The 13,207-nt window shown below is 39.1% G+C and overlaps 2 protein-coding genes across 2 annotated transcripts in view; both read left to right on the top strand.

Annotated features, from left to right (window-relative positions):
• The window catches only part of krtcap3 (keratinocyte associated protein 3), a 3,841-nt gene extending 664 nt beyond the window's left edge, over positions 1 to 3,177 (top strand). The window contains exons 2-6 of the mRNA XM_005733307.2: positions 822 to 1,006; positions 1,472 to 1,531; positions 1,635 to 1,832; positions 1,957 to 2,091; positions 2,342 to 3,177. Coding sequence (XP_005733364.1) covers positions 822 to 1,006; positions 1,472 to 1,531; positions 1,635 to 1,832; positions 1,957 to 2,091; positions 2,342 to 2,413 — 650 coding nt within the window. The 3' untranslated portion in view covers positions 2,414 to 3,177. The remainder of the gene's footprint in view (positions 1 to 821; positions 1,007 to 1,471; positions 1,532 to 1,634; positions 1,833 to 1,956; positions 2,092 to 2,341) is intronic.
• Positions 3,178 to 3,879: 702 nt separating this feature from the next.
• Positions 3,880 to 13,207, top strand: part of LOC102196263 (frizzled-3-like) — a 31,645-nt gene continuing 22,317 nt past the window's right edge. The window contains exons 1-2 of the mRNA XM_005733308.1: positions 3,880 to 4,092; positions 5,016 to 5,863. Coding sequence (XP_005733365.1) covers positions 5,438 to 5,863 — 426 coding nt within the window. The 5' untranslated portion in view covers positions 3,880 to 4,092; positions 5,016 to 5,437. The remainder of the gene's footprint in view (positions 4,093 to 5,015; positions 5,864 to 13,207) is intronic.

Here is a 13,207-nt window from a genome sequence, read left to right as displayed (position 1 = left end):
ACAGCCACACCAGTGTTAGCTGTTTTAGCTCAGATTGTTTTGTCAAAAGAAACCGCATTAACATTAAACATTAAAGTACTTAGTTTGTCCACCAGAGAGAGCTGACAGGTTGATTAACTAACTGATTTATCGGCTTTGTATGCATATTATCCAAGTCATTTATTTATAAATATTTTTTTAATTGTGAAGCTGTAAAAAATGTAAATCATTTATATACTACAGTTAAAAGCAGGTTCTCTGACATAACTGTGGACGAGTAATACTCAAAGGGTAGGTTTAATCTGAATGCCACGCATACAACAAAAGGAATATATACATGAAGTAATGAATTTGCTAGCTAGAAAATAAAATAGTTTGCATGTAATAGGATCATGTAAAATTAAGTCTGTTAGAATGAGTTTTAAGAAGCAATTTAAAGGAAGTCACTGACTCTGCAAGCCTGATATCCTCAGGTAGGCTATAGACAAGAGGCCCTGATGACAAAAGTGTCATCTGCAAGTATGCTAATCTGGGGTCAGCGGAAGTAACCTGGGGCCAAACTGAGGCAAGCTTTAAAATAACTGTAAAAATCAATTCTAAAACGTATAGCAAGCCAGGATGGAAGCCTTTCTCCAGGCCTGAGTGTCACAGTAGGTTTCATTCTAGAGATGGTTGTAATTTTAGCAAAACCAAGACTGGACAGCATTTCTATGTGATATAACAAGTCTATTGTTTTTGTATGGAATAGGTAGATTCATCTCCCATAAGTTATATTAACAATCAAACCACCCACTGTTACGTTTCTGTACGTGCCAGTTAGTAATCGAAAGTTTTACTTTCAGATAAGGACAAAGGGCCAAGGAGGCTGATGAGGAAGGGGTTGGCCCTTATAATCATCGGCCATATAAACTTCATCTTTGGCGCCATTGTCCATGGCAGCATTCTCCGCCACATTTCCAAACCCAGCCAGCAAATTTCTACTGAATACACCGTGACCAACATCATCTCCGTCACCTCGGGCTTGCTGGTGAGTCAGTGGTTTTCTTTTTGTGTTTTAAAGTCAACTTGGCACTTCAAATGAGCATGTTGTGAACCAAGCGACATTAAACCTCCAGGAGTTTCTGCCTTCATCAAAACATTTTACTTTAAAGTTTTTATCACACAGAGCTATCTGCAATCACTTTTATATCAGCAGTTCCGCTTGTTTGATGCATGAGAACATCAAAAGCTCACTCGGGTGATTTATTTTTATTTCTTTTTTAACTTTACCTCAGTGATAGTGTTGAGTATGTTTCTAAGCAATCAAGACTGAACTTGCTGATTACAGGAGAGCCGGTTCTTCAAAACAGCTACTTGTCCCTTCGGGGCAGACCTCATTACAATTACAGTCATGTACCACATAAACTTGTTGGGGATAAGAAGATATTAACTTTGTTTTCTTTCATATTTTAAGAGTGTACAAGTAAGACATCTCATGATTTGAATGTTACAGAGTATTGCAACTGGGATTATTGCCATTGTGGTGTCAAGGAACCTTAATGTGCTCAAAGTGGTAAGAATTTAATTTGACTTCATTTACCAATATGATCACTTCAGTCACTGACACTTTGCACATCCCCTCATATATGTAATTTCTTTGTACTATCTATTTTCAGCAAATAGGCCTCCTGACTGCATCAATCCTGAATGCTTTGCTCTCAGCAGCATGTTGTGTCGGACTTCTCTTTGCCATTGGTGTCACAATTGCCCACGATGGGAAGGGTTTGATGGTCGGTTGCAGTGACACACAGGTGCCCATCAATGCTCGGTCACCTATTGGTGTCCGATGTCCATTTGATACTACAAGGATCTATGTGAGTTTGAAGTCCCCTTCCCTCAGTGTAAAACATGATTTTATTTTATTTTTTAAAGCATGACATGAGAAAGGATCAACATTTATCTCACATTTTCTCCTTTCCACCACCTCCCATCTCTCAGGACACCACCCTGGCTCTGTGGATCCCCTGTGCAGTGTTTTCGGCAGTTGAAGTGGGACTGTCAGTGTGGTGCTTCATGGTGGGACTGGCTCTCAGGGGGCTGCCACCCTGCAAGAACAACTACATCAAAGAGCAGGTGTGTATCTTTGTGTGGGCCAGATGAATATGCTTGAGGGGTATAACTTTGTTGTGTGACTCAAACATACACACACATACTTGGTCTAAGTCTGACACAGAAGTTATTCATTGTTACTCCTTCTCACTCAGCCATCCTTTAAATAAAGGCTACCTGTAGACATCCGCGCTCACTCTGTCATATTGCAAAAACCAAAACCGCTCATACTCGTCTCATCATGCCTCGTCTTTTGTGTCATTCTCTGTTCTAGTTGGAGGAAGAGGCCCAGTGCTCTCCTCACAGCCGACACCTGATTGGAGAGCGTGCGAATTTCGAACTGTAACTAAACAACAAGTAGCAAGCACATCTAAGAAGGCTAAATCCCAAAAAGCATGACTGCATCTCTGCACAGACTGAACTATTTCTTCTACAGTCATTTAGGGTAGTGTTACTCCAGTAATGTAGTGCAGGAATGGAATGAGTTTACTACAGTTGGCTGCTCACAGCTCCACTTTGTGTGCCTAATTAATGTTAATTTAGTGAACACATCACAAAAAAAAACCCCTATTGACTGATGGGATTCAGCGTTCATGCCAATGTAAGAGACAATATATACAGGTACAAAGTAAGATATAAAGAATGATTTCAGTCCTGTACCCCTACTTGACTGTTTGGGTTTTAAGTGTGCCAATACGATGTAACCTTTGTTCATGAAGGAAAAACCAGCAACAATGTTTTTAGATTAACTCAAGTATGTTTTAGCATGTATGCTTATTTCAGAGACATATAGCTTTTCGCAATATATTTAGTGTTTTACTGTTTGTACAGATGAATTAATCCACTGTGCTGCATTTAAGATGCCTTCAGCGGACCACAGAAAATGAAGTCTTGCTGTTTATGCAAATTGGAAACCTATGATGAAGATGTTATGTAAATTGGAAATTTGTTGTATTGAAAGATAATTGTAAAGGTAACTGAAATGAGCATCTTGGGATGGAGAACCCTATTTGCTTGCTGAACATGCCATTGATGTGGTTGTACTGTATTTAATATGCATTATAAAGTGTTTTTATATATTCTTTTTCTAATTACATTATTATTTGTCAGCTTTTTTTGCTTAAATTCTGAGAAAACATGTTTCAAAGAGATTTTAAACTAAAACTGTAGTGAGATTAAATTGAGTATGCTTTTTTTAAAAAGTAAACTTTTTATTGGTGGTCATACATTTGAAGTAAGCAGTAATCATTTTAAGTAGTGTCCAGAATTTTTTTAAGCCCATGCATTTCACACACATACTTTATTCTGTATCAATTAAACATAATGTGGACTTAAAGCTGTGTGCTTGGACTGTCTTTGTGCATTTACAGTACTCTGGTTATATGTTAAGTAGTGTTATATTAGGAGCTGAAAGCCAGAATGTGGGCCAGCAGTCTAAGCTGCACACACTGACTCAACGACAGAGGGGATCAGATCAGATCAACCATGAAACGGTTAATCTACTGGCATGTTCAATTGTGTGGAAGGGAATCATAGCTCACTAATCCTGAGGCTATCGGGGATAAATATTGACACTGTGTTGACTGATACAATCAAAACAAATCTGCGTGTGTCACACCGGACACATAGGCTTATATGAAACCACGAGATTAATACGAAGAGTAATAATCTTTGTTGTTTGTTAGCTTCATGTTTGAATTGTGGCGAATACAACAGTTTAAAAAAAACAACAACTCATTACAATTCAGATTTTTTTTTAAATTTCAATGCATTTTGTTTCTAAACTTAGCATACTGTCTTCATGAGGTGTTTTGTACCATTTAGTTCTACATCTGCAGAAAGCCCACACGCACAGCCTCCTGTGGGGCCAATTTAGTCGAGTCTTTGCGCGGTCACGTCGAATCCGCGGTCCCGACATGTCGACTGCGCGCCGCAGTCAAACCAGCTGCAAACAGGGAAACAAACGAGCTGCTGCAGTGAACGGAGCCGGTGGAGCAGAGGACCGCTCGGTGTTTTACACACAAGGTAAATCATTTATTACTGTGATGTTAGACCGTAACTGTGCTGCCGACTCATAATTGAGTGTTCACGAGCAAGGCAGGCAGACTTCAAGGAAAATGCGTTAATTAGAGGAAGCGCCCTACTGCTGCTGCTGGGCTGAAGACACTGCGGTGACAAACGGATTGATAAGCTGTGATCCTGGCGTGTCACCACCGTGTGAGCGCTTTGCCTTAACGCGGCGAAGATGCCGCACTGAAGCCCACCTTTAAAGATTTGTTCCCCCCTTAAAAACAGCCAGCTTTTCCACCCGGCGTGGAAGAGAAGGAAGCTAACGTTAAGGGCAGTGCCCCACTGTTACACAGGTGTTCGCTTGAAGTAGTTACCAATTTAATAGCGATAACGCTAGCTAGCTATGAGCGTTGAAGCAAGTTAGCTCGTGCCTAACGACCGACTGGGAGCAATTCACGCACTTGCGAATTAAAAGGCGCGATGCTGGGTTCTGCTTTATTTGAATGATGCGTGTCTGAAGTTTACTGTGTGCGCGTGTGAAACATCGCAGGTGTGCGTTACTGTTGCCCGGCCAACCTCTCACAAACACTGCAGTGGGGGCGGGGGGAGTGTCAGATGTTCTGCAGGTGTAACGTTCGCATTAGCGGCTTTGAACGAGAGTAACTACCGAGGTTTGCTTTGAACGTGTTTTCAGTTGTCTGCAGCGTAAACACACTGACAGAACACTCATAGACGAAAAGCACTAAAAACACAGAGACAAGCCAAGACACTATCTCTAAATTATACTATCACTCATTGTGTCAGGAAAACACAACAATCCTGCACATATTAGTGGATTTTATGAGATATTTAAACCTCGACGCTTGTATAGAGTAGGGTGTGGCTGGTGAGGGACAATACCAGATTTTAATTAAAATCTTTGTGTTTTTATTCTGCAGGACCTGCTTGATGGATCTAAACCAGTGTGGCAATTTATTTTTGAAATAACAAAATTTTCTCTGGCTAATGAATTAAAAAAACAACAACAAAACAATTCCATGTTATTTGTCATAGAAAGGGTTGGTTTGTTCTTTGAAATGTGTCTGGAAATGAATTAAGAAGCTGAACATTTTCAAGGGCGAAAGAAGAATAAAAGAGACCTCCAGCAGAAGGCTGAGAGTGGGACATACTCTCCGTTTGGAGGTGGGATTTGTTTTTGACAATGGAACCATCAGGAGGTGGAGGAAAATCATATAATGATTTTTAAGTGACAGTTCAGACCCAGAAGAGCACATACAACAGTTGCCGGCAAATGTGAATACTGTGAGAAAGAGCAGCACCATACGGGAGCGTACCCATTTTGTGGATTTTTCGTTCTCTAATGTGGATCTATTGCTTTAGCACCACTACTGGGACAAAAAATGTACCTATTTCCTTCACAGATTGCCTGTGTAATGGTTTACTGCATTATAATATCATTGCTCTGAGATGCTGTGGAGAAATGTCTACATTTAAGATGCAAACACCTCTTGGAAGAGGATATGTAAGAAACACCTTTCCAAAAACTGCAACGACTGATTGCATACTAAGGTTTCCAATCCATTATTTCTTCATGCCTGTCTTCCTGCTGGTCTTCTCCCTGGTTACACCTGCCTATGCCATTCATGTGGAGTCCATCGAGAGCCACAGTGAGTTTACCTGTGAGCCCATCAGACTGAGAATGTGCCAGGATCTGCCTTACAACACAACATTCATGCCCAATCTTCTGAACCACTATGACCAGCAGACTGCTGCACTAGCAATGGAGGTATGCTTATATATGTGTGTGTCTGTGTGTGAGAGTCCTTCTTTTGTGTCACAATACACAGGGAAATTGTTTATCTGATGCAGTAAATTAGAGATTTGAGATTACATGATTTTTTTTTTGTTTTTTGTTTGGTTTTTTTTTTTTTGGGGGGGTGGTTGTTTTTTTTTTGGTATAGATTGTCCTAACATGTAGCACAGGTCTTGTTGACAAGGTGTAAAATGCTAAATGGCTACAAAGCAACAGCTGGTAGTTTCACACTGTGGTGTGATGTCAGGCTCAGGACAAAAGGATTTCACACACAGTATAACGAGCATCATTGTCAAGTAAAGGTATTTTTGTATGGTCAGTGAAACAAACCAACTTGGGCAGTTTATTTATTCATCCATCTATCTTCCATGTTTCACTGTTTATCTGGAGTCAGATGGCTGCAGGCTAAATGATCTGTGCAGATGTTCCTGTCACAATCAATGTTTCCAGCTCCTCTTGGGGAACCCCGAGGTGTTCCCAGGCAATTTAATGATTTTTATTTCCTTAATCAAAGTATAAAGGAAAATTGTGCATTATTTGCAAACACAACTCTACCCAAATTGTGAACCAAAAACAGTTGTGCAATTTACCTATTTCCTTTATCATCCAGCTACAGTAACACACAGGTACTCTGGACAGTACTGAAAGCCGTTCCACGTAGAGACAGATGATGAATGCATATTGCATTGTCACACAGGCACTCTGAGTAGTAGCTGAGAGACAAAAGGTGCTATCTGATCCGCTGTACTGCTAACCAATACAGCTTATTTTCATTGTCCTGTCAGTATAAACATTCTCAATAAACACCTTGCAAAATGCAGTCTAAAATGCAGTGAATAAGAGCAGTAATTTTCATTCACACGCTCCATGCATTCACATTTTTCTTTCATATATATATATAAAAAAAAATTTTATTTATTTTTTTATTTATTTTTTTTAATTCAGTTGTTATAGGCTTTTCAATGTTTGGGATCAGTTAGACATACAAACTGGTCAGCTAATATGCACACTATATATAATGAGAATCATGTCACCATTACAAAGTTTTCCTTACATCATACAGGGATAATTAGCAGCAATAAAATATATTTCAATATGGTGGTTATGGAATTTATTTCCAAAGAAATACTTCTTTGTTTCAGGGCATCGGTTTTAAGCAATAGAGTGGCAAAGAGTACTGTGTTACACACTGTCTGAGAGCAATAGTAGACTCACACTATCCATCTGTATCGTGTTACCTCCCTTTCCTACTCTTTTGTTACTCCCGAAGAGCAAGAAAGGTGTTTCTTGGTGACACCACAATTACTTGCTTGTAGCAACTATTTTTTTTTAGTACCACAGGCAACATATACCACTGTACTTGGGATGTGGACTTGTTTGGATATATTAAATTACTTTGGTGCTGCTTAGTAATTCCCTGTTAAAAAGAGGAATGATGAAAAGGATAATTTACTGCAAACAAAAAGGTAAAATCCTTATAGACATGTTCAAGTCTCTTTTAGGGGAAAATTCAGGCCAAGTCGTTATACTCTGCAGTCCTTTGGTCGGTTTGGGGTTTTTACAAATTTCCAGGGCTGTAGAATGAAATCCCATTACACGTGCTGTTTGGCATACTTTTACCCATGTTTTGGCTGCCTTGCAACTGGTGGTCTGTGGTTTAAAAACATGGAACAGTAATGCATACAATCAGTTGAATTAAATCTGCCTCCAGCTGTTCATAGTTGGCGTATTAAATTCCCCCTGTTGAAAAGCAGATGAATTTGAAGAAGGCCTATGCTGGCTGTGCTTTTTGCATGTTTAATCTTTGGGGATTTTTATTTTTAGTTCATGTTTAGTTAATATTTTCCCATGTCAAAACAAGATGAATGTCAGGCAAAAGCGCAAGCCCAAATTCTCTGTTTTGCCCTCTTAATATTAGATCAAAGAAAGGGATTTCTGGTGTATTTTATGTCAGGATATGTTGTGCATGAGACTGTCAGACTCGCTGCTGTCATACGCTTGTTATTTCTCTTTAAAAGAATAAGGGGATTAGGAAAAACAGCTTTATTCTGGATTGACAGAAATGTGTTTTGAATGGATTCTAATACTCCTACAGTCATAGGATTCATTCAGCACATTAAGGAGCATGCAACTGTTTATATCAAGTCAACTCCCAAGCATCATGTCAAAACATGCTGTGTTAAAGATTGTGAGAAGCGTCTGTTGTTGAACTTGATTTGACCCAGATGAAGGAGCCAAGTAACTGACACCCTCAGTCTCCCTGCAGTCATGGAAGAGACAGCTTTCTGAAGATGGTTGAGTAGCAACATGAGCCCTGTTAGCTTCCCTTCTCTGGTCTGCTGTGACCAGGCATGGTAGTCCTGGTGGGATCCCTGGAGGTAATTTAATAATATCTCGTTGGACACTGGCTGCATAATACAAACGTGTGTGCTCACAGGGATATATATGCATATGCTGGTGTTTATGGGCATGTGTGTTAGTGCTCAGTTTGTGAGCCATCTTGAAATTGCATTTGTACTTTATTTGGTAGTGATTACAATTTTTGATTGTGTGCTTTGGTTAGTCTAGTATCGTGATATATAAAACTGGAGTACCAGAACTTGATGGTGAATTTTGTGTTGCATTTCCACTCCTCAAATGTTCCTATTGTTCCAATGCTGGCATCCTTATTTGAAAGCTATAACGTGTTGGCACATTAAGTCATTTTACAGACTCTATGAAATTCTTAAAATTTGAAGTAATAAACACAATTTCTGCAGATTCTTGAGTGCCCACATACCTTACAGCCACTACAGCTTTTCTCTTTTCCAAGAAAACCCTTACTGGGATGATTAAATTACCCTGCCATTTGTGTTATAGCATTATTAGTTGAACTTTCTGCTCTCAAGCAGCTGTTCACCAGCAGCAAAACAGTGGGGTAAACACATGAATGTTCTTTGTCTGCATAATTATATTTATACTAAAAGGATGCTTAAAGAGAGAATCCCTGGGCCAGTTTACCATTTTCCAGCTTTACACCAAATTTATTGGGTTTCTCTTTCTTTTGCCTATGCTTCACCACTCCAAGTAGTTTTGTGAAATGTAACTTTGTAGCTTTTGTGTAATCCTTCTGGCAAACAAACTGCAAAGACCAAAGAGAAAACTGGGGGTCTTTTTGGCACTTGAAGAGGATTTAAGGCTTAAGTATCTGCCTAATTTGGCATTTTCCTTCCTGCATAGCATCAGTACATTTTAACAAAGATTAGACGACCAGAACTAGTTCTGGTTTCAGGCTTTTGCAAGAGTTCAGAAATTATTTAATAACTGGACAAGTAGAAGTGATTCATTAAGAAGCATCATTAGGTGTGTGTCCATTTGGGATTTTTTTTTTTCTTGTAACAAAATGTAAAATAAACAACTGCTGCCAAAGCTGCGTGAAGCACTTCAGATGCCTTAATGAAACTGGAGCCATTCTAAGCAGCTGTTGTAGTCATTTTTTCGGGTCAAATCACATGATGAATGTTTTCTCTGCCTCAGTGGCAAAGCTTTCGTGTTTTGGCTTTCTTGCAAAGCAGACAAGCAGTGAGCTGTCATGTTATGATCCTGTCTGTTGTCAGTCAAGCTTCTCTGAGTCACAGAGCTGGATTTCAGAGACATTTTTGTATTTGAAATGGTCCTCTGTTGTACATTCGGAGAGTCTGGAGACTTGATCGACGCTGAAAATATAACCTTTTCCTTCCTTTTTAAGTTAAAAGCAAAGCCGTAAAAGGATCTTCCCAGAATGTGTTCATGATAAATCCAGGACACATTTATTTAGCGCTTCATTGACAAGTTCTAAGTACTGATCAGTATGTTTCATGTGTATAATTGCTGAGCCTGGCTAAGGGCTGATTCAACTCCAGCATTTCCTGTTTGAGTGTGTGTGAGAGAGGGGGAGAGAGAGGCAGAAAGAGGGGAGGTTAACCGTGCCAGCTGTCATCTCTCACTAGTGCTAACTAACTGCTAATCTCTCGCTCAGTTCCACAATGATGACATTGAGTCCCACAGACCGTCGGCCATCCCATCTGCCACAATAGTCAATTAAACATGATCAAACTTGATGGGAAAGTCAGAATATAAGGAGGGTTTTTTTAAGAGTAAGGAGATGAATTTTAAAATGGGAAAAGGGTGCTTGGGTAACAAATGAAAATATTTCATTGGGAGTGTTGTTGCATGCGCTCACATGTTTCCATGCTTTTGTGTCTGCATTGTCACTTAGGAATCCAATCTATACTGTCCATCTGCCGCAGCATGATAGGGCTCCCAGAGGACGTGGTACTTGAGGTCTGTGCATGTTAGACACAGTTCAGACATATGACATCACAGGGATTGAGTATCATCACTAAGAGATGGAAACTGATAACATGGCTCTAACTTAATCTGGGGTTTTCCTTAAAAGTGGAGATTTATTTCCTGAAAAAGTCTCCCTAAAATTACAGACACGTTATAAATTACAGGAAAAAACAACATCTGCAATCTTAGTAAGGTGTTGGGTTACCATTTGCTGCCCGAGCTGCTTCATTGCACCAGTGATGAAGTCACTACCCGACCATCCTTAGGTTTTTAACTGGGTTGAGCAGTAGTGACTATGAAGGGCAGTTCAAATTCTGGCTTTACATATTAAGGCTTTTTTGACACTCTGTCTCTATGTAGGGGGCATTGATAACCTGCAAGAGACTACTTTCACCATTATAGAAATGTTTCATTATTAAATGAAAGTGATCAGTTAGAAAAACATTTTGCTTTCCAGCGAACCTTCACATTGAGGGGACAAGTGGAGCCATCCCATAACAGACCCACCAGATCCCCTTACTGAAGCAGTCAAGGCTGGGATTATATTTGCTTGTGGACATACAGGGGGACAGCTGTGGACACCGCAGATGAATAGTTGTTTTCATAACTGTTTTTATGCACACTCGGAGGAGACATAAATTGTTGGGGAATTTTAGTGCATTTCTGCATTGACAAGTCTGCGTGGTCATAACAGATTGGGCGGCCCACCGATGTCTTCTCGTTTACCCAAGCACATCCTCCTTACTTTCAGACATGGAAGCTATGACACTGCAAAGTGGGTTAAAACTATATTATCTCTACAGACTTTATGTTGATTTGTATATAGTATATCTGCTGTGGATGTAAAGAAAGGTGGCATGACAGAGAGGATGTTTGGTTGCAGCTAAAGAAAACTGAGCTAGCCATGAAACAGATCTTTTGTTATATATATATAAATAAATAACTATGCCTCATAATACAACTGCTGTGCCTGAGGCCGTCAGAGCTCAGATGTCTCTCTGATGCTTGATCAGAGAGTTACCCTTCAAGTTATTAGTTTTGCATTTAATTTTGATGGAATTTAGGTCAGAGGTCATTCACGTCTATCAGCAGTTTTCAATATCAAAATGATTCTTTTTTTTTACTAAATGTAAAGTTAAAACAAGAAATGTCAAAACACTCAGTCCGGCATTTTTGTTATTTTATAACATGGTCAGTAATTGCACGGTGAGAAGAAGGAGCAGAGTGCGTGCAGCTGACTGTGCTTCATGTTGCCACACTCACAAATTGCCAGACCAGAGTGTGACTTTACCTGGCTTCGGGATTTTTAGGGTGACATAGAACATTATTCTGAGTGGTAAAAATAAATGTGGAGTGATTGCTCTAGTTGCCACTGAAATTCAGTGTAATCACAGAGATGTTACTAAGAATTAGTGTTTCTGAGGTCTGAATATTGAATTACTAGCTGTTGGAAAACATCCATGTTAACTCACTGGGGGAACTTGTCATTGCTGATGCTGCATGAATCAACACACTGCCTGACACAGAGGTCATCAAATGGTCGTGGCTGTGGTGAATGGCTATGGATAATTAATGGATAATGTAGACCTTCTGCACACTAAACACTTAATCTAACATCAGTTTCAGCTCCAGTGCCACAACAACAGAAAATCTTTATCGCCTCATACCTACTATACCTATTTAACTTTTAATTCTGTCCTATTATTTTAGGGTCTTTACCTTTTCAAAATAAAGCACCTTGAGGCGACTACTATTGTAATTTGTTGCTATATCAATAAAATTGATATTGATTGCTATTTGATTTATTATAATTGATCCCTGTCTGCCCTGTTTTATTCTGTGATATTGCATTTGTTTTATTGAGTTATTAGTTATTGACGTTAAAGTAATTTCAAGCTTTTGGGATAAATTATTTCTTATCCTCCTACTTACATCATCTAATTTTCTTTTTTGTTCTTGTTGTATAGAATCACTTTTAAGTTAGTAAAGCTCATCCAATATCATTCGATATATTTAATTTTAAGAGAGATTTAAAGAAGGCCTTGTTTTACTCTACAGTATAGCATAGTGCATCTAAAGCAAAGTTATATTGGTCGTTTAATCAGAATCAGAATCAGAATACTTTATTGATCCCTAATAGGTTTACACCACAAAATCATGCATTTTGGAGAAATCAGTTTTAGGCAGAGCACTTGTTTTTATTTACTTCAGTTTTATTAGACTCTTCTTAGTATGCAACTGACCAGTAGTCACTTTTCTTTGCTACAGCAAATGACATTTATGAACTAGTGCTGACATCTTAAACTTATTACCGATAAAAGCTGGTGGAGCATTTTTGGGTTTTTCTTTTTTCACTCCTCAGGGTTATGCAGCATTCAGACTGAGAAGAGAGAGAGGCTGAATAGTTTTCCTAAACTCGTTGCTAAGCACTGAATTCCTTTTAATCCACTGCTGAATCCAGCTTATTTAGACAGGTATTTAAAAAATGTCCAACAATGTTAAGAACTACTATTTGACTGGAGTTTGGGTTGTTAATAATATTCTGTGTAACCTGTAAAACATATATTCAAGCATGAGGTCAGTTGTAAGCTCAAAGGCAACAATAGTGTGAATATGATGAAGTGACAAGCAGGTCTTTGCATACTTAATTATTACGAAAAGATGCTTAAGAGCTTTTCCTATACCACAACAACACCTTTGTTTTATAACCTAGTTCAGGAGGGCAGCCAGTTTGAAATGATCTAATGCTTATATACATGCATCCATGTGGGGTTAAATTCCCATTTTACACCTTTATCATGATACCCTAAACTCAGATGTGGTGAGCAAACATTTGGGCGCATGTGTGCTGCAGAGGTAGTTTAATCCGTTGAGGTCACCAAAAGAACTGGAGGTAGAAGAAAGGGATAAAGGGTTAAAAGAAGAAAATATGTGGGGCAGTAGAGCAGAAAGAGAATGTCAGAAACTAAATGGAGGGAAATTCTGACAGAGTGACGGGTTGTGTAA

The sequence above is a fragment of the Pundamilia nyererei genome, unplaced genomic scaffold (genome assembly GCF_000239375.1).
Source record: "Pundamilia nyererei isolate P.nyererei 1_Seehausen unplaced genomic scaffold, PunNye1.0 scaffold00051, whole genome shotgun sequence".
Classification (NCBI taxonomy): Eukaryota; Metazoa; Chordata; class Actinopteri; order Cichliformes; family Cichlidae; genus Pundamilia; species Pundamilia nyererei.
Note: the sequence above shows the minus strand (reverse complement) of the source record. Positions and strands in the feature narration are given on the sequence as shown.